This window comes from Phyllostomus hastatus, unplaced genomic scaffold (assembly GCF_019186645.2).
Source record: "Phyllostomus hastatus isolate PE091 unplaced genomic scaffold, TTU_PhHast_1.1 phas_scaffold_501, whole genome shotgun sequence".
Taxonomy (NCBI): domain Eukaryota; kingdom Metazoa; phylum Chordata; class Mammalia; order Chiroptera; family Phyllostomidae; genus Phyllostomus; species Phyllostomus hastatus.
In genome coordinates, this window is record NW_025334033.1 from 1,962,041 (window position 1) to 1,984,118 (window position 22,078).

Below are 22,078 nucleotides of genomic sequence, written 5' to 3' on the forward strand. Positions count from 1 at the left end.
CCATCAAGGCTTTGCCCTCTTACATACACCTAACTTAACTCGCTGGCAGCTGGCTGCTATGTGGAACACTATGTGGATCTTAATTTAAAAGATGACATATGAGAGATTGAAGGAGGGATTTTGTTGTTTTTCAAGCTACTGTTGGGAGTTAACAACAACAAAACCTGGGAGATTTCAGAGAACTGGAGTGGCTGTCATGGGGCAGCTATAAATTTTTCATTCAATTCCACTAAAGGGAAAATGAGGCAAAGTACTGTATATGGGCACTCAAAAAATGCTAGCTTGCTTTTCTTTCTACAGTACCTCTCCTTGTCAGGTTAATCCATTCATTTCCCAATCTTCTCATTTGTGGCTTTCGACATTGGATTTGAATGTTTGCTTAATGCCACAAATTTAAAAACTTTATCTGTGGAGATCGTTTTCTAATTATACAATATTTTTCTATTGCATCAAAATTCTAGATTCCAGAAGCAGATGTAACTTAAGTCAGAGCAAATTCGATTTGTTAAGACTGGCCCTGAAAAGGGTAGATACGTTTCTCTTGGAATCTGATGTCTGACCATCTCAGCAGAAAAGTTCAGCATAGTTGTTGACTGCTGAGGAAAGAAAATTCTAAACTTGGGTTATAGTTAACAGAAGACATGATTTTTAGATTAATTACTTTAACTTACAGAAATAGAGAAATAGTTTTTTCCTGTTGAGCAATTTTTTATTTCTTAGCCCATTTACTTATGGGGTTTTTAGCAATGGATCTGACAGATTTAAAGAGTTTTCCTGTTCTGTTAAGGGGATAATGATGGAAGAAATATTAAAAATTTTGCAAATGGCTAAAAAAAAGATCTATGGAAGTTTCTTAAGCACCAAAGTCAGTTAATGAAATCGTCCAATTTAAAAAAAAAGTTGACTATAATCCTATCTTTATAATTTACTGCCCCCCCAAAAAAGATTAATTTTGGTCCATTCTATGTTCTGTATAGACTGAATTAAAAAGACTTCCACCTGTAAATACTCTGAATTGAAGTAGAAGAGAAAGGCAAACTGGTCTGAATATGCCAAGGATTTTTTCGTTAAGACATCCCCTAGCTATTAACATCTGAGACATGCCCAGAAACAGAAGAGTCTTAAAAGGTTTAGTATATTTATATTAGGTAGTGTGTGTGTGTATATAGGAAATGTATATATATAGGTAGTGTGTGTGTGTATTCATATATGAAGTTACAGGAAATTTCTCTCAAATGAAGCATTGATGAACCAAAACATATTGAACACCTATTGATGCGTTAAGTAAACATACTACAAAAAATATCCTGGTGACAATAGTAGGGGAAATACTGGGAATGGAGTCCAGAGAAAGTATCTTTAAGTTTAAAATAAAAGCATTTTTGTTAATGGAATGTTCAGTCTGACTAGAAAGTGAAGATAGCATTTTTTCCATCTTTATTAGGTATGGTTAACAAACTACATATTTAATAGATAAATACATGATTTAAGCGATGTATACTTTCTGAAGGACATAGCATTTTGTTTGAAGCACAGAAAAAGGGTGAAAATGTAACAGAGTGCATAAATTTGAGGATACAATGCAGTGATTTTCCACCCTTCTCATCTCATGGTACATATAAACTAATTACTAAAATTTTTTGGCACACCAAAAAATATATTTTTTGCCAATCTGACAAAAAAATAGAATTTTGATTCATTCACACTGGATGGCTGTTGTGTTGGCTCTTGTCATTTTTTTTTATTTGACAATCTAAGGGAAAAGAGGTCAGGGCCCCTGATTAAATAGGTACTGCATGCTTTAGGATTATTGTGGCACACCAGTGTGGCTCTTGCAGCACACCATTTGAAAATCGCTGGTAAAATGCTTTAGACTAGATCTCTGCATAAATACTTCATGGAGGGTCAAACCTAGATATATGGTAGTGGGAGGGCTGTGAATTTTTTAAAAAATCCTGAGTTTTCAGAGACGCTCTTTATTAAAGAGGGAGTTTTGAGATTCTAAGGGCAAGAGGCAGTGCCTGCTTCCCGAGGTCCCTCCACAGTCAGTAGACACAAGAAAGCAGGACCTAGAAAGAAAAGGATTTGTTTTGTGTGGCGCACTGGTAGCTCAGGGCCAAACGCTGAACTACAATTCCCGTACTGCTCCGGTCCGCCCACATTCGGCCTGGCCCGCCCCTCACCCGCCAGCTCCCTTGCGACTTCAGGGAGCACGCATGCGCTCAGGCGTCTCCGTCAGGTCTGCGGGCGGCAGAGGCTGGGCGGGGCTCCGGACACCAGCGGGACAGTTCCTCCAATCGCTCCCCGACTTCTCATGGACCGTTAACCTCGAATGAGGAATAAGCCCAGAGAGAAGAAACGGGCTGCAGCGGCTCCGGCACAGCCCACCAAACCAGGGGCGGGGAGCGGTGAGGTCACGTAACTGCTACTTGGGTGCCTCGCTGGGGAGGGGGCGCCTTCCAAACATCCCGAGCCCTCCAGGATGGCGCTGCGGCTCTGAAACAGTTACCGGCTTGTAAACAACAGCTGCGCGCGCACCGCATGTCAGCTGGCGTCGGGATCCCGTGCCTGCGACCTCCTCCTCCCCTCATTGCCGCCCCCTCCTGCAATAGCTAGTGTCAGCTTGCGAGGCCGTCACTTCTTCTGCTAGGACTCCAGGGGAAAACAGCGAGGGGCTGACCTACGCCAGGGACCTGGTAGGGGAGAAAGCGTCTCTCAGTGAAGGGGTGGCCCGTGCTGTCACACGCAAGAGAAACCCAAGGAGCGGACCCTGAGCTCGATGGACTAGCAACGACCTGCCACGACCCATAGCTGCAGTCAGGTGTCTCGATCTGCTCGCGACTCTTCTCAGATACCCGGGACCTTTCTGCGAGAACAGCAGGCGGGCCACCCCCTCGCAGACCTCTCTGAGGCAGAAATCCGTTCTGCCCCAGCATCCTCCTCCGCTTACCCTTCTCTTCTCATTCTCCTCTGTTCTAGTGTGGGATATTTTTCCCGTTATGCTTGCGCACCTCTCCCACCAGACCCAAGTGGATTATCGGCCTCAAAAACCTCGGGTGGCTCTACACACACCTCCTCCCAGCCAGACCTGTGGGGTATTCACCTGATATACAACAGGTGGCCAGTGTACACCGTTTTGCAATCTCTCTGCTATATTTGCATGATAAGGGTGGGCCTGTGCACACTTTGCTCAACTAAAACCGTGGGACATTTACCAGATAAAGGACTAACTACCTTGGCCGAAACCTGAGGGTCGAGGGGAGAAAGGCTTCACCTGCTTCTCTAAGGCCATGACACTGAGCCTGTAGCTCTGGACCAGGAGACATAGCTAGATAGCTATTCATTCTGAAGGAACAAAGTTACATGAGATTGGCATCGTTTTGTCTTTTTTAAAAAAATATTTTTCAGCTAGTGGTAGTGCACTTTCTAGGACAGTCTGCTTGAATTCTGAGTATAAAGATTCTTATTTGGGCTCTGTGGTATAAATAAAGGTAATTGATTTTTTTTTTAAGTTTTCTATTTTTGAGATCAAAAGCAGCTAGTATAGGAGGAAGGATTTTTGCTGGTTTTCCCTTTTTTTTCTCTTTGCCCTTATAAAGGAAAAGAAAAATGCATCCTCCAGAAACCACCACCAAGATGGCTTCAGTTCGGTTCATGGTGACACCAACAAAGATCGATGATATTCCAGGTTTGTCAGACACCAGCCCAGACCTCAGCTCTCGATCCAGTTCCCGAGTAAGATTTAGCTCCCGGGAAAGTGTGCCTGAAACAAGCCGTAGTGAGCCTATGAGTGAAATGTCTGGAGCCACCACTTCACTGGCAACTGTGGCATTGGATCCAGCCAGTGACCGGACTTCCAACCCCCAGGATGTTACTGAAGGTAAGTAGAAACACAGATAAAGGATTATTTCAGTACTGGTTTGTTTACCAAGGATGACTGTCTTCTGGGAAATCGATTTTTTCTTTTATACAGAAATCAGGAACCAGGGTACCTCTTGTTGAGATGCCTAGGAACCGTTTGAAATGGTTAGCATAGTGGCTCCTGCAGTAGTAATTTGCATGTGGGAAGGTTATATTTTGACTTAAGATAGCTTTGGGGGCTTTAACTTTTATAGTCTGCTTTAAAGGCCACTTACAAGGAGTATTGATCATATATTAGTTATTGGCTTTCCTACAAAGACTTCAGATATTGTATCACAATTCTTTTTAATTTTTTTAATCTACTGATTTGAGAGAGAGAAACATTGATTTATTGTTCCACTTATTTATGCACTCATTGATTGCTTTTTGTACCCTGACTGGGGACCAAACCCACAACCTTAGGGTATTGGGATGATGCTCTAACCAACTGAGCTACCTGGCCAGGGCCTTAAAAAATTGTATTTTACAGAGATAGTGATTCAGGTAGCTAAGTTCACTCCAGGTGAGGCTGGATAGATTACATCCAGTGTGCTATTCTTTCCAATAGAGAAATTCTAAAGAGATTTTTAGGACCTGATTCCTGCATAAATTTTTCACTTGGAACTTTAATTAGAATGTATTGAGTATTGAACCTTTGTACTCAGGAAGCAGCTAGCACACAAGCCACTTCTGACTTAGATTGACCACTGCAGACTTTTAGCCTCCTGAACCAATTTCTGTTTGGCTAGCCTGGAAGTTTTCATTGGATTTAGTGGGAAGAGAGAGGTGAGTGGAGAGATCAGAACATGTTTAGGACTAAAGTTTGAGAACTGCTGTACTGCTTTACATATTTAGTTTTATATTTTTATATATTTTGTTCTATATTCTAATATAGATATATCTGATATGAAAATTTCTTTTAGGAATTTTAGACTCTAAAAATGATATTCTGCCCAAATTTGAAAACAATAGCTTCAACCACTGACTTGTGAAAGCGAGGCTGACTTGCCATTTTCTAGCGTCAGGAAGTATTGCTCCTCCTAACCTAAAGGGTGCAGGAAACCAGAATGATTTTAGTTCCTTATTTCTGTTTGTATTTTTAAATGTCTGGAGACAAGGTAGATTTGGTAAAGTTTATAGTCCTAGAATTCACTTATCCTCAACGAATCATTTATTTAATGGAGGTATTACAGGTTGGTTCCTGAACTTAACTGTTTTCAAATTGACTAACTTTACACTGTGTACCACAGTGTTAAATTACATTATGAAATAAAAAATGTCTTTTCCCCCAAATTAACATTAAATTATAGTTTTAGTTATTTATTTTACTGTATTTAGGTTTTAGAAAATACCAGGTGAAGACTTTAAGTTTGTTAATTTTTTTAATTGCTGTAATTGTCATTAGGTAATTTATAGTTAAGTGTTGTTAAATTGTGGCTTATATGTTATGGAATTATATTTGTATTTTGCTTTAAAAAGTGGGCTTGTTTCTGTAATGTGTTAGCTTTGCAGAACAGTATCCTTGTCCCGGATATTATCTTACTTGTAAGCATTCTTTACAGTCCAGAATGGTATTGATTTATACTATAGGGATAAAATTGGGGACATGTCTAGGTGAAATCTGTGTTGTTTAGGTGGGTACAGAAGTTAGAACTTGACTCTGTATCTAACACAGTCCTTAATGTTTAAATACTGTATAGTACCCAATGAAAGGGAAATTAACTGTCTAGCCATTGGATCACACTTTCCCCCATATTCTCAGGAAACTGATTTGCTACTTTGAGGATGACCTGCTTTTTCTCTTTCTTAATTTTTTTTTACAATTCCTACAACTGTCATCTCGTCATATATTTTCCCTGCCATTAGAAGGAACTGGCTATAAATATCATTATTTCACCTTTGATTTCATAATGCCCTTGTTAGATGGAGATCTTCAAAGAATGCTGTTGTCAAGAAAATGAAGGATATATGTAATCTACATTTGTCTCTGGGCTGGAGTTAGTATAGAAAAACTACTACTTCCTTTTCTACAATTGACTATCTTTAGGCCCGTAGTATGTTTCAGAATTGTGTTGCCTATTTTAATATTTAGAATTCTGTGATTTTTTCCTTTTTAAATGTTTTATTTACTTCTTTTTAGAAAGAGGGGAAAGGGAGGGGGAGGGAGAGAGAAACATCAATGTGTGGTTGCCTCTTGTGTGCCCTCTACTGGGGACCTGGCTCACAACCCAGGCATGTGCCCTGACTGGGAATTGAACCAGCAACCATTTGGTTGGCAAGCCAGTGCTCAGCTCATTGAGCCACACCAGCGATGATGAATTCTGTGATTTTGGCCCTTTCTACTTATGCCTCTATGGTTCTGATATTAGTATGATTCTCAATCCTTTCCCCATAATCGCCATGCCTCCCATATTTCTTCCTGTAGAGAAGCTTACCACCTTAAGTTTCTTTTCTTATATACCTTTTACTCCCATTACATTGCACAAGGTGGGGGTGACAAAGGAAGTGTTTTTGTTTTTTTTTTTAGAGATGGGGAAAGGAGGGAGAAAGAGAGGGAGAGAAACATCAGCGTGGAGGAGAAACATCAATCGGTTGCCTCTTGCATGCCCCAAACTGGGTGTCTGGCCCGCAACCCAGGCATGTGCCCTGACTGGGAATTGAACCAGCAACCTTTCAGTCTGCAGGCCAGCACTCAATCCACTGAGCCCTATCTGCCAAAGCACACTGGTTTAAATACTTATTTCTGTGTTTTAATTTTTTCTGCTGTCGGTCTTTTGAAAGTAGGTAATTATCTTTCTGCTATCAAAGTATAAATATTGGGTTGGCCAAAAAGTTCATTATGTTTTTTCTGTAAAATAAAAGACACATTTTTTATTTTCATCAATAACTTTGTTGATTTGGATAGTTTGAGTATGTCAGCTATCTACCACTATTGTCTTCTAGTGGGTGGAGCCAAGGGTGCTGCTAAACATCTCCCGGTGCATAAGACAGCCCCCCAGCAAAAAATTATTTGGCCAAAATGTCAATAGTACCAAGAAACTTTGCAAACCACTTTTGACATATTTGATTAGTCACAGCACCTTCTCCATATACTATGCAAATCTCTTTTTGCATTTCAGTTGCTTTTTTACCTTTCTGGAAATAATATAGCATAATATGCCAGAAATGCTGTGTATTTTCTTCTACCTTCAGTATTAAAATAGCTGCACAAAAATTCACCAATTTTAGCCCTGGCTGGCGTAGCTCAGTGGATTGAGCGCAGGCTGTGAACCAAAGCATCACAGGTTTGATTCCCAGTCAGGGCACATGCCTGGGTTGCAGGCCACGGCCCCCAGCAACAGCATATTGATGTTTCTCTCTCTCTCTTTCTCCCTCCCTTCCCTCTCTAAAAATAAATAAATAAAATCTTTAAAATTAAAATAAAATAAAATAAAAATAAAATCATTGAGGGGATATGATTAACAGTTTAAAAAATAAAAAAAATTCACCAATTTTGATGTTTTTTTAATGCACACTGATATGACAGCTGTGACGATACAGTCTAACAAAATTGTTTCAAATGAAGTTAAAGACAACTAAGCACTACTAGAGCAATCATACAAAAAAACCGTAATGGACTTTTTGGTCAACCCAATACTTGGTCTACTTTCATTGTGTTAGGGTTCCATTAGAATGTATGGGACTGTCCAGTTTATAAATAAAATCAAGACTCTTAGCACTGTATTTGCTTATGCATGAAGAATGTCTTAAAGGTACAAAAGGAACTGTTCAGAGTGGTTTTCTCTGGAGAGTTCTGAAAGTAGAATGGAAAGTAGGAATTTAAACAATTCAGAAGAATATGTAAAACTTTTTACATTGAGTGTATCACTTTTATAGTAAAAAATTTTTAAGAGGCACATAGCATGTTACAGAACCTCAGATAATCAAGAATTGAATTCTGGTCATACCTCATTTTAATGAATGAGGAAACTAAGGTTTACAGAGATGGTCATTTTGTAGATCACGGAGTGGCAAAGCCAAGACTGAAGCATGGTCCTCCTGGCTTCTATCCAGTGCTTTCTGTTTACCTAATTTTGCCTCTGCTAGGATGAACATTATTACATTTGCCTCATTAACCATTTGGTTGTCTTAAATGACTGTTAAAATAATAATACCAAAAAGGATCGGGGAACATATTTTTATATGCCTTATACATTTTAGCCTTTTACAGTTCAATAAAGGTTCCAGTATGTGTGAGGCACTCTGGTAGGATGTTACAGTAAATATGCAGGTAAGATATAGTTTCAGCCTTTGGAGAGCTCAGCCATAGTGGTGAAAATGACAGAACACCGTTTCATCAGAGCTTTACCAAACATCTACTGAGCATTTATGGGTCCAGGTCCTGTTCTGGGTATTAACAATGCAGTACTGATAAAAAGAATCTAATACCTGTTCTAAGGAAAGTTTCAGTCTAATAGAGAAAGAAAACCCATTTTCATATAAATTATAATGCTGTATGGTAAATGCAACAATAGAAATATATAATAAAATACAAAAATAGAGGTATACAGCACATTTCAGAATAATGCAATAGAAAAATACAGCAGAGGAAAATGATGAACTGAGGTAAAATGGAGATGCTAACAGGCTGGAGGAATTGATGAGGTAAAGTGGTTCTGAAAGATGTGGAAGGATAAAACACTGAAGTCAGACAGCTGAATGTTGAAGTTAATGGTTTCAGAGGAGGGGCAGTTCCTGTGTTAACACGCTATGTTGTGCAGCCTTGAGAGTGGATTTCTGAAGTGGAGTAAAAGTAAAAGCCAGTTGATTCAAGGAGCTCTGTGTATACCAACTTTGGGACTCACCGTTACCAAGTTTTTATGGCGCAATGAATGTTAGGTGTTAGAAATGCAAAAATAATTAAAGTAAGTCCCTCCTTCAAGGAGTTAACTTTTCTGATTCAACTCCATACACAAATAGAGTAGTTCTTTATTTCCCTACATCCCTTATACAGACTATTACTATACAGCACCTATTTCACTTAATTTATGTTTTGTTTACATGTTCTCTTTCTCAGTTAGGCTGTATGGTTCTCTTGAGGACAGGGATACAACATTGTTTCTGTATCTTCAGGACCCAGAATAATGGTGATGTCACATAACTCGTACTTAATAAATATGTATTGAGTTGAAGATCCATTGGAAAAAAAACAGATAAATATAAACAAAAATTAAAAACATACTGTGAGAAAGATAAATGAAATGTACCTACAAAAGCAGTGATACTTCATCTGGCTGTATATTGGGAATGATCTAGCAATATTAAAAAAAAAAAAAAATCTCTGCCTCCTTCCCAGGGATTCTGATTTAATTGCATCAGTAGTTTTTAAAAGTTCTTCAGCTTGTTCTCAGATAAAATCATAGTTGAAAACCACAGCTCAAAAGGAAAAAGTGATTAATGCTACATGCATGCTAAAAACTTTCTCACTTGAGCTGGGTTTTAAAGGGTGAACAGAAGTTCACCAAGTTAATAAAGCAGCAGGCTTTCCCTTAAATGTCAGTAGGTCTTATAAAATGTTGATCTGTGCTTGAAATCATTACATTACACATGGACATTTAGCCTACTTGGCTGATCTACCAATTCTGTATTATCAATAGGTCTCATCAGTTTCTCCTGCTAGGGTTTAGTAAGAATAATGTTTGACTAAGAAACTTCAGAAGCTATTTTTTTTTACATAAGAACATGTTTCAGAGTACCAAACCACTTTTTTAATACTTTGCAAAAGAAACTTACAGTTTTTATCTTAAACCAAAATAAGTGAATTACATTGTATTGCCAATCACAGGTGATCATGACCCTTCTTTTAAATATACTTTTAATATCATCTGGTTATTGAACACTATGCTTTTCACATTGGCACTCTGCTATGAGTAGAGTAAGTATATAATGTAGTAAGATGGATACTTTTATAAAAATACATGGATTTGTTACCTTCCTGGCTCACCTGATCATCCTCTAATAGGTTTGTCTTTAAGGGTTTTCAGTATCAGTTGTCTGAAATATTTTGGTTATAAACCACAGCTGTTTTCCCCTTTCTTCATACTCCATAGCCAATGATTAAACTTTTTAATATACTGTTTTGTACCATAAAAACAATCAGCTGGACCCAGGATATGGGAAATTTTGTTGAATAACTAGATCCTTCAACAAATAAAAGGCATGGAGTGGAGGGAGAGTTGTGACAAGGGAGGGAAAGCTGTTACAGATAAAGAGTATCAACCAAATGCAATGTGTGAACTTTGGATCCGCATGTGAACAAAACAACTGACAAAAGACACTTTGAGATAATCAGGGAAATGTGACCATGTACTTGGTATTAAATGATATTAAGGAATTATTGTGAGTTTTCTTGCATATGTACTGGTATATGACTTTGTGGTAATGTAAAGCCTTTGTCTGTGGAGTTTCATATTAAAATGTTGGCTGTGGTGAAAATGGCACCAGGTGCTAGGCCAGTGGAGTCAGACCAGACCTTGGTTCAGCAACTTCCATGCTTGAGTTCTGACTAAGAAAGACTTCAGAGGCAAGAGTCAAAACTATAAGAAAATGTTTTTTTAGAAAGTCACAGAGATAGATGAAGTGAGCTATAGAAGAAATATGCTCAGGCAACAAGTTACAGAGGCTAAAGAAGGGTCCCTGGAGCTTAGGAGAGAGGGAGGTAATGGTAATGCACTTGGGTGAGGGGAAGAAGAGGGGGAAAGGAAAGGTGAGTGCAGAACAGGGGTGGGGGAGTATACTGCCAATCTGGGTCTGCCATCCTAAGGGCTTTTAAGGGCCAGGATCTTAGGGGTGTTCCCATGGGGAGGGTCTCAATAGACTATTCACCAGCTTTCCAGGTGTGTCCTTTCAGAACTGTGGTCTCCACTGACTGGTCAACACCAGGGCTGGGAGGTCATTAGTCAGTGCAGCTGTTCCTGAGGTTAGCTGTGGTGTGGCTTGTCTGGTTTTGCTGGTTTTCTGGGCCTGGAGCTCAAACACAGGTGAAGCCTGGATGTATTTGATGCAGGCCAGAACTTCACTGACCTCACTGTCCTGGGGGATTAATGCTTAAGAGTGGTTGTGCATGTAAGGGCTCACATGAGAGTTAAGTGGGGCCACTCTTTGGCCCCTTGTTTCTTCTCTAAGGTGGGGGAGGGGAATCTGTAACTTGACTAGCAACATGCCAGGAGGGGAAAGGTGAGGGGAAGGTCCAGACTGCATGACCAGTGATATGAAAAGTCAGGGGTTCTAAACCACATAACCAACAGTGTGTCAGGGGAGGAAAGGTTACCTTGGAGGTAAGGTCCTTGTTTCCTCAGTTTTAAGCTGGTTGCTAGGCACCTGAGGCATTCTGTCCCGGTGACCTTCTTTTGTACCTGGTGCATCATCTTCATCATGTCTGTCTAACTGCCTACCACGGAAGTATTTACTGATGAAATGAAATGTCCTCCCCGTCCCCCCAAAAAAAGTTGAGGGGAGAGAGACAAAACAAGATTGACAAACATTTATAATTTGTTGAATTGGATTCAAAGGTGCATGAGGATGCCTTTAACAGTTCTCTATGCTTTTATGTATATTGGAAAATATCTGTAATAAAAAAGTTTTAAAAACTTGAGTTGCAATTAAGGTGCTTTAATAGAAAGGGCTTCCTTTCATAGAAGTCTGTCATAGAATGCTCTAGATAATTCAATTAAATATCAGTAATTGGTAAAATGATTGCTTCAACTACTTGTCTTTTATCCATAGTGGTTTCTTCTGTGTCCTTACTAATTCTTCCTACCAGGCACTTCATTCTTTTCCTCTCAGTGGCATGTTTCTTAATTCCAGATTCTCATAAGCTTTGTTTTGATATTACCTGTACTGGAATAGAAAAGAAGGAAGAAGAAGACACTCTTAGGGACCTGTGAACCTCATAAAAGTCATGCTTTCCCATTTTAAGGCTATTAGAATAAGGGAAATGTTTCTAATGCTGACTTTTAAGGCAATTTGTAATGAGCTATGAGGGTGATATTATGCTGTAAACTTTCATATAGTGAACTCTTGTTTTGTCTTCTCTGCCTGATAAATACTTGTGGACTAACAAGACTTTTGTGTGAATCCTAAAAAGGCACCCCTTCCAAGCTTCACTGGAGAAGGCCAAACTGGATCTCAGCCCACAGCCTGCAGCCCCCTGCCCTTTTGTCCTGACACAGTCTGCACAGCTATACCTGGTGGGCTTGTTAACTCACAGTAATGCAAATTGTCTAGCCTTGGCCAGGTAGGTCACTTAGAGCATCATGCCATAAGCTGAGGTTGTGGGTTCAATCTCTAGTCTGAGCACATACAAGAAGTAACCAATGAATGCATAAATAAGTGGAACAACAAACCAGTCTCTCTCTCTTTCTCTCCCCTGTTCCCTTTCGCTCTCTAAAATCAATAAATAAAAAATTTAAAAATAAAAGGGAACCTTGACAAAAAAGAATAATGCAAATTATGTGTGTTTTAAGTTCTTGGTGATATGTTTCTTAACAGTAGGTATGAAAGTTTGGAGAGCTATGTTGTAGGAATTATGAAATTATGTTTTTTGAATGTATAAAACAATGTATTATTTTAATGAAGTGTTATAAGTAAATGGGAAAACAAGATATTCCCATTAAAACCCTGTGATTAGTACATTGTTATATTTTGTAGAATCCCAGCAATTAAATATGAAGACATGAGCACAAAACGAACTTTTTGGCCAACCCAGTACAATACACACACAGCACTTTAATTTTAACTGCAGGAGCACAATAGTTTATTAATAGTAAATATTATCATATTTGCTCACTTCTGAGGTATTCTTTTGCCATATTTTAAACATTTCTGATATTCAGGTGCATTTTACTTTTGAAGAATTTTAAGTTACCATTAAATCATCAGTGGAATTTAGAGTTAACAAAATTTCAGAATGAAGTTCATATTGTGTATAAATCAATTTGAGAGGCTATGCAGAACCTGAAATTTTGAAGTTAACTTTGGATGTCTTAACTAAAAAAATGTAAGGTCTGAAGCTTTTTGTTTTCCTTCTAAAATTGAGGGGTTTTTTTTTGTAGTTGAAAAGTGTAACAGAAGTAGAAAACAAAAGCAGAATTAAGTTATAAGGAAATGATAGATATGCTTCGGTGTTAATCCTAACTTTGTTTTTCTTTATTTTCTTTTTACAATTTCTGTTATTTTAGCCTAGAGCTGGGTTTCAGTCTTTGGATTCCTCGATAAATCAATCAGTGGCAACTTCTGCTTTGCATTTTTATTACTGCATTGCTAAGCCTTATTACATTTCTAATGGCCTTGAGCAATTCATGCAAAATACTCCCTCCATAGCATTCATCTGTTTACAGTTGAAACCATTTGGGTAGATAGCTTTAATTTTCGGCAAAGTGGAACGTAAATTTTCTCCATTTTAGTAGCTAAGTTTGCTTTTACTTTGAGGTCATGTTGCTAATTTAAAAAAGAAAACACTGATAGTTAAAAATCCTTGTATACACATATACCTTTCCAATTTGAGGAGCTGTAAGAAATTAAATCCAACTGAAATTCTATTTTATATTATTTTGAGAGTATTACCATCTAGCTTTTAAAAATAAACAAAAACAAAAAACTAGCCCTGGCTGGTGTGGCTCAGTGGATCTAGTGCTGGCTGGCCTGTGAACTGAAAGGTTGCCAGTTCACTTCCCAGCAGGGCACATGCTTGGGTTGCAGGCCAGGTCCCTAGTCTGGGGCATGCGAGAGACAACCAATCAAAGTATCTCTTGCCCATTGATGTTTCTCTCTCTCTCCTTCTCCCTCCCTTCCCCTCACTCTAAAAATAAATAAATAAAACCTTTTTAAAAGTCTGTTTAAAAAATTTTAGAAGTAATACTTATTTTTATAGCTGGCTAATTTATACTGTAAAATGCATGTAAAATTATGTTTTGTTGATTTATTTCTAGTTTATCATTAAAATTTTTCCAGTTAATTATTAAAATTTCCAAATAAAGTTTTAATAATTAATGGGAAATACAAAGCGTTCTTTACTGATTATTAGATGAAGTTAATTCTTTCCTTTCCTGAAGATTCATTGGTTTTGATAGTTTTTCACTCTAAAAAAGTTATTTTCTTTTGCACTAATGTAGGATTTCTTATCCAGAAGAAAACTGAAGCCAATATGGTTAAGTAAGCTGTCCGAGATCATACAAATAATACATTGAAGAATAGTGATTTGAATCTAGGTGTGAGTGATTCTAATACCATTGTTCATGTCATTGCACTTTCTCTACTATACTAATAGTAGTTGTCTCTGTTGAAACATTAATTAAGCTTCAGTTACAGAGTATGGTAGAGGAAACATAAAAGAAATGCATTTTCTATGTTCTATGTACATTTTTGTAAATATTTTGTCTGGCATTGGGGACATGAAAAGAGATAGTGGCAGGGGGAAGTTAGCAATATGACATGTTGTCCAAATAACTTAAGGTTCTATGTTCCTAAAAGTAAATCTGTCCTAAAAGTATGAATTACTGGTTTTATTTATTTTTAAAGATTTTATTTATTTATTTATTTTTAGAAAGAGGGGAAGAGAGGGAGAGAAACATCACTGTGTGGTTGCCTCTTGCACCCACCCAACTGGGAACATGGCACACAACCCAGGCCCGTGCTCTTACTGGGAGTTGAACCGGCTACCCTTTGTTTGGTTCACAGGTGGGCACTTAATCCACTGAGCCACACCAGCCAGGGCTAAAGTTAATGCTGAAGTTAATGAATATTCTTATTTGGATGAATATTCTTATTTGGACCCAAGTCTCAGTAAATCTATTTTTTTCCAAAGATTTTATTTATATATTTGTAGAGAGAGGGGAAAGAAGGGAGGAAGAGAGGGAGAGAAACATTGATGTGTGGTTGCCTCTCGCATACCCCCAACCAGGGACCTGGCTGGCAACCCAGACATGTGCCCTGACTGGGAATCAAACCGGTGACCTTTCTGTTTGCAGGAGGACACCCAACCCTCTGAGCCACACCAGCCAGGGCAGTAGATCTATTTTAAAATGGAGTTTTGTTGCAAGGGAGGGAGGAAATAATAACTTATAAAGACTTATTTTCTATGAGGTAAAAACCAGGATATTTTGTTTTGAATTGTGTTTTTAGTTTTATTTTTTTGGAATTATGTTAAGTTTTGACAATATGTTGCTTAATATCAGTTTTATTTTCTATATACTGTTTATAGTATTGACTAGAAGCCCATCTAGCAAGTATTTCATAATAAAAGAATAAAATGTGCACATCAGAAATGAAATAGCTGTCAGTGCTACCTCTTTGATTAGTGATTCTGGGGTTCTATCATACCTAGACTATAATGACATTAGACTAATGAAAGATGGGGAGCCTTATATAAGGAGTAACAATATAGTAAACAACAGGTAGCAGTGGAATCTCAGGATTCTGAGGACTCAGCTGCTTTTGGTAACTCCTTCTTTGTATTTGGGCTGATGTAGCTATCAAATTAAGGTGGCTGTCCATCAGCCATCCTACATTCTTTCCTCTAGAGAAGACACAACTTTAGGTCAAGGTGATAGTGTGCTGTGCTCTCAAGATTCTTTCTATGTCTATACTGTGTTGTATATATAGTTCTGGTTTTATATTACCTTTATTATATCTTTTTTAATCACATTCTAGCTTTATTCATCCATTTCTTCAAGAAATTTTTAAAAATTATTTTATTGTTGTTCAAGTACAGGTATCTGCATTTATCCCCCACCACTCCCCCACCCCCAGCCAGCCATCCCCACCTCCCTCCCCTGTTTCCACCCCTGCTTGGTTTTTGTCCATGTGTCCTTTATAGTTGTTCCTGAAAACCCTTTTCCCCTTCCCCCCGATTATCCCCTCCCACCTCCCCTCTGGTTACTGTCAGATTGTCCTTAATTTCAGTGTCTCTGGTTATATTTTGCTTGCTTGTTTGTTTTGTTGATTAGGTTCCACTTAAAGGTGAGATCATATGGTATTTGTTCCTCACCACCTGGCTTATCTCACTTAGCATAATGTTCTCCAGATCCGTCCATGCTGTTGCAAAGGATAGGAGCTCCTCCTTTCTTTCTGCTGCATAGTATTCCATTGTGTAAATGTGCCATAGTTTTTTGATCCATAAGTTGTGACACCATAAAAGTCCTAGAGGAAAACATAGGCAGGAAAATCTCAGACATTCCACGCAGCAACATTTTCACCAATATGTCCCCCTAGAACAAGGAACATAAAGGAAAGAATAAACAAATGGGACCTCATCAAATTAAAAAGCTTCTGCATGGCAAAAGGAAACAGCATTAAAATGAAAAGAGAACCAACTGTATGGGAAAACATATTTGCAGATGATACCTCAGACAAGGGCTTGATCTCCAAAATATATAAAGAACTTAAATGACTCCACTCTAGGAAGACAAAAAACCCAATTAAAAAATGGGCACCCTGGCTGGCGTAGCTCAGTGGATTGAGTGCGGGCTGGGAACCAAAGTGTCCCAGGTTTGATTCCCAGCCAGGGTACATTCCTGGGTTGCAGGCCATAACCCCCAGCAATTGCACATTGATATGTCTGTCTGTCTGTCTGTCTGTCTCTCTCTCCCTCTCCCTTTCTCCCCCCGTCCTTTCCCTCTTTAAAAATAAATAAATAAAATCTTTTAAAAAAATGGGCAAAAGACTTGAACAGACACTTCTCCAAGGAGGACGGACATACAGAGGGCCCAGAGACATATGAAAATATGCTCAGCATCACTAGCCATCAGAGAAATGCAAATTAAAACCACAATGAGATACCACTTCACACAGTGAAATGGCCATCATAAACAAATCAACAAGCAAGTGTTGGAGAGGATGTGGAGAAAAGGGAACCCTAGTATATTGTTGATGTGAATGCAGACTGGTGCAGCCACTGTGGAAAATACTATGGAATTTCCTCAGAAAACTAAAAATGGAACTGCCTTTTGACCTGGCACTTCCACTGCTGGGATTATATTCTAAGAACCCTGAAACACCAATCCAAAAGAACCTATGCACCCCAATGTTCATAGCAACACAATTAACAATAGCCAAGTGCTGGAAGCAACCTTTCATTATATCCTTAATTGGATAATAAGATCACAAGTTCCTTGAGGGTAGGAACAGTGTCTTGTTCTCCTTTGCATTCCTCTTTCCTGGCACACATTGGGCACTCACATATATATTGAATAGATGCATAATTTCTTCAGTCTCAGCAAAGCATGAGATTTTCCTGATGTTTGATTTGAAGAACTCTTTGTCTTCCTTACTCTACAATATTATGATCCACCAGAAAATAATGTTGTTTTTTTATCAACAGTATTATGTTTCAGTTGTTAGCCCCCAATACATTATACTATATTTATTACTGATGCCATTTTATAAAAATCCATTTTCATAGGTAGTCATATAATTTTGAGATTTAGAAAGTTTATGTCCCTGTTATCCATGGTAGTTGGTCCTCACCAAAATGATTAATTCATTTAATTTTTTCTATAATTGTCTACATAGTAAGGTAAAATTTAGTATTTGTGACCATTTTCATATATTAAACTAATATTTACTGTTGTAGTATCTGAGGGAGAAAGAAGGGTTTGCTGAATATGGTAAAAAAGGAAATGTATATACTTCTCCTACTTAAGAATGAGAGTCTGCCCTGGCTGGTGTGGCTCATTGGTTTGAGTGTTGGCCTGCAAACCACAGGGTCACTGGTTCAGTTCCCAGGCAGGGCACAAGGCTGGGTTGTGGGCCAGGTCCCTGGTTGGAGATGTGCAAGAGGCGACCACACATTGATGTTTCTCGCCCTATCTTTCTCCCTCCATTCCCCACTCTCTAAAAATAAATAATTAAATCTTTAAAAAAAGAAAGAATGACAGTTTACTTCTCAGGCTCCAGCTATAGCTCTAAATTTAAATAGTGAACTGCTCATTCTGTTTCAGTAAAATTATCTCACAACATTCTCTAACACAGAGCTATTCAGAGTGTACTGTGCAGGGGATGCTGATCCATTAGCTGTTTATTACCTGTCTGTAAGGTGATAAGCTCAGAAACTGAGCATTTTATAGGAACTTGTATGGTAGTTTGATAGAGCAGTTTTATGTCTGTTGAACCTAATAATAAAAATTGAAACTTATGTTTTGTATATTTCATAGTATATTTTATTTCTAGTAATTCACTTTTATTTTTTTTTTTTTTTTACAAAATCTTTAGCCCACAATGAATGGGAAATTTAAAGAAAAATAGTCCTTTACAAGAAATAATTTGCAAAGCATTGTTCTAAAATAATGGTTCACAGCCTTTCATGTTTGCCTAACCTGAATTATACCACGTTCAAGGGGATGTGGGGTAGTGTTTCCCTACCAGTGGTCCTTTGAATTATGAGTATCTGAGTAGGGGTGGGTTAGTCTTTCTTGCAAGTCTGATAATTTTCTTAAGAATCTCTGCTCTGGCACATATGCTCTCTTTTCTCTCTTCATATAACTCCATATATGAAGTTAGATATTTTAAAGAAATTCAGATCTTTTGCCTCTCAAACACATCTCTCTCAATAGGATGAATTATTACAGATTTGATTGTCATAAAGATTTATAGAACAAAGCATATTAAGAATTTGCAGCTGAGGATAAAACATGATTAACCTTTGTAGCTAAAAGTTATTTATAAATTTACCTTGATCAAGAAAATTAAAGTATAATATAGTCAGTTTTTACTTGTATTTAGTTGCTGGCTAGTGGTTGCAACAATTCAATAAGAATATCCACCCTAAATATTTTGAAATAATAACTAGTAAGTTATTTTCATTAGGAACAACTGCTTGGAAGTAGCTTTCCAAGTAGCTTGGAAATTTCACTTTCTTTACTATGTCTAATAAACGAAATACTATAAGCACAAACTATTAATATTAACTGGTTATAATTTTAAAGGTTAAGGGTCACAATAGTGAATAAAGCTCTCTGAATGGTGTCTTCAAACTGTAGGAGTTTAGGAGAGGTTCATTTAGGAAGATTTGAATTTGTTTCCAAAGCAAATCCATTGTTCTCTGCTCAGCACTCCCACTAAACTTGTGTGGCCTGTGTGCACATGCACATGAACACTTAAGGTACTTGCATAAAACTTTGCCTTAGGATGTGTGTGAGAGAGAGCTTGAGAGAGAATTCTGTGAAAAGGTGTAGACAGATAAGATGAATTAAGTCTACATTGTATGTGCTCATGAAATCTAGTCTGTTCTATTTTACATTTCCAGCTTTTTAATAGCATACATTATATTTTTTATTTAAAAAAAGATGTCATGTTTCTGAAGCTGACATCATATCTACAAGATACTCTCAAGAATGAACAGTGACATTTGGTAAAATTTATGTTTTCAAAATGTATGAGGCTTTTAGAATATATATATATTTATTTATTTTTAGAGAGTGGGGAAGGGAAGGAGAATGAGAGGGAGAGAAAAAACCAATGTGCGGTTGCCTCTCACGCTCCCCCTGCTGGGAACCTGTCCCATGACACAGGCATGTGCCCTAACTGGGAATCGAACCAGTGTCCTTTTGGTTCGCAGGCCAGCACTCAATCCACTGAGGCACACCAGCCAGGGCTATATGTGGCTTTTTAATTTCAGGGATTTTGCTCACTGCTAATTTAGAGTTTTCTTGCATGATGGATATGTTTTTAGCATGGAATTACTAGATTCTTTTTCAGAATCATTTCAGCAATGAAATTGTGTGGTTCTAGATTATTTGTATAGTTTTTGTATAATACAGTTCTCAAAGTAAATACATGATCTGCTGTAAAGTTGGTTGATTTTTCATATTATGACATTTTTTCATAGTATAACAATGTATTATAATTTGATAGAGAATCCTTATGTCAATGGAAAATTATTTTCCATTGACTTTCCCTTAATTGGTTCAGTCTTTTCACTAAATCTAACTTGTCTTTGTTTATTTAATAGATGGGTTAAGTGAAATAAAATGCTGGTTATCATGAGTTGTTAGCTATGATTAAAAATACATAATTGGGTAGTGTAGTATAGTAAAATTGTACTTTGAAAATATTACTCAAAGTAGACCTATTCTGCTAAAGAATGTCCTTTAAAAAAAAAAAAAGCAGCCCTGAGTAGTACGGCTTAATGGATTGAGCACTGGCCTGTGAACCAGAAGGTCACCCAGTTAGGACACATGCCTGGGTTGCAGGCCAAGTCCCTAGTTGGAGTGAATACATCTCTTGCACATCAGCGTTTCTCACCTTCTCTTTCTCTGTCCCTTCCCATCTCTCTAAAAATAAATAAAATCTCTTTTTTAAAAGGCAGACATAGAAAAAGTATTTTACTGAAAGTAACTTAAAATAACTATAATGTGTATGGAGTAATGTCATTATAAAGGTCCTTTTATTCTAGTGTGGCCTATATCTTGCTACTTAAAAATACCAGGCCCTGGCCAGATATCTCAGTTGGACAGAGCATCATCCTGATATGCCAAGGTTTACAGGTTTGATCCCCAGTCATAGTATATTCAAGAAGCAACCAATGGCTCTGGCCTGTGTGGCTTGCTTGGTTGGAGCATTGTCCAATAAACTGAACATTTGCCAGTTCTATTCCTATTCAGGGAACCTCCCTAGATTCTAGATTGCAGGTTTGGTCCACAGTTGGATGCATATAGGAGAGATATGATTGATGTCTCTCTCTCTCTCTCTCTCTCTCTCTCTCTCTCTCCCTCTCCCCCCCTCCCCTTTTCCCTCCCCCCTCTCTCCCCCTCTCTCCAATCCCCTCTCTCCTTCCTTCCCTTCTCTCTAAAACTCAATTAAAAAAAGAAAAGACAAGTGGAACAACAAATTGATATTTCTCTCTGACTCCCTTCCTCTCTCTTTAAAAAAGAAAATTATAAATGTTTTTTAAATGTAAACATTTTAAACCTATTTTATGACTCTAATTTCAAACAACATTCAACACTCTAGTATCAAAGTACTGGAAAAGCATTTACGCAACTATCTAACTTTACATGAAACAGAATTTGACCCGTGAGTGATGGTATGCTTTATACTTAGATCCTAATACCCATATATTTCAATTCACTGTTTTTTTCCCAACATTTTATTATGAAAATTTGCAGACACAGAAAAGTTGAAAAAAATTGTGTCACGAACACCCATATTCTTGTCCTTCAGATGCTACAATTAACATTTAGCTACATTTGTTTTAGCACATATTTATATTTCTTACACGGATTCATCTATTTTTGAAGCATTTCACAGTTACAGACATCACTGTGCTTCACTCCCAAGCACTTCAGTATGTATAGAATAATGTGTAACATACTGTTTTTGAGATTCATCCATGTTGTTGAATGTTATCAGTAGTTCATTTCTGTTTATTGTTGAGTAATAATCTATTGTATGAATATACTACAGTTTCACTATCCTGTTGACAGATACCTGGACTGTTTCCTGTTGGGCTGTTATGAATAAAACTGCTATAAACATTCTTGTTCAACTTTTTATGAACATATGCTATTATTTCTCCTGGATAAATACATAGAGAGGAATTGCTGGGTCATAGGGTAGATGTATGTTTAAATTTATTAAACACTATTAGAACATTTTCCAAAGTGATTGTACCTTTTTTTAAAGATTTTATTTATTTACTCTTAGGAGAAGGGAGGGAGAGCAGGACAGAAACAGAAATATGTGGTTGCCTCTTGTGCTCCCACTTCTGGGAACTTGGCCTGTAACTCAGGCATGTTCCCTGACTGGGAATCGAACCAGTGACCCTTTGGTTCGGAGGCTGGCACTGATTCCACTGAGCCACACCAGCCAGAGCATGTACCATTTTTTATTGCAATCAACATTTGCTCTACATCCTTGCCAACAGTTTTAATTGTGATTTTAATGGTTATTACCCTAATGGCCAATAATGTTGGGCACTTTTCTAGGTCTTTTTTTTTTAAAGATTTATATATTTATTTATTTATTTTTAGAGAGGGGAAGGGAAGGCGAGAGAGAGAGAGAGAGAAACATCAATGTGTGGTTGCCTCTTACGTGGCCTGCAACCCAGGCATGTGCCCTGACTGGGAATTGAACCTGAGATGCTTTGGTTCGCAGCCTGAGCTCAACCCACTAAGCTATGCCAGCCAGGGCTCTAGGTCATTTT

At 37.8% G+C, this 22,078-nt stretch overlaps 1 protein-coding gene across 3 annotated transcripts in view; it reads left to right on the forward strand.

Annotated features, from left to right (window-relative positions):
• The first annotated feature begins 2,266 nt into the window (after positions 1 to 2,266).
• Positions 2,267 to 22,078, forward strand: part of SLC12A6 (solute carrier family 12 member 6) — a 99,929-nt gene continuing 80,117 nt past the window's right edge. Inside the window, exons 1-2 of one of the 3 annotated variants that reach the window (XM_045821990.1) lie at positions 2,267 to 3,491; positions 3,600 to 3,880. In XM_045821990.1, coding sequence (XP_045677946.1) covers positions 3,610 to 3,880 — 271 coding nt within the window. In that variant the 5' untranslated portion in view covers positions 2,267 to 3,491; positions 3,600 to 3,609. Of the gene's footprint in view, positions 3,881 to 22,078 lie in introns of all 3 variants that reach the window. The other 2 variants (XM_045821991.1, XM_045821992.1) reach the window with 2 other exon arrangements.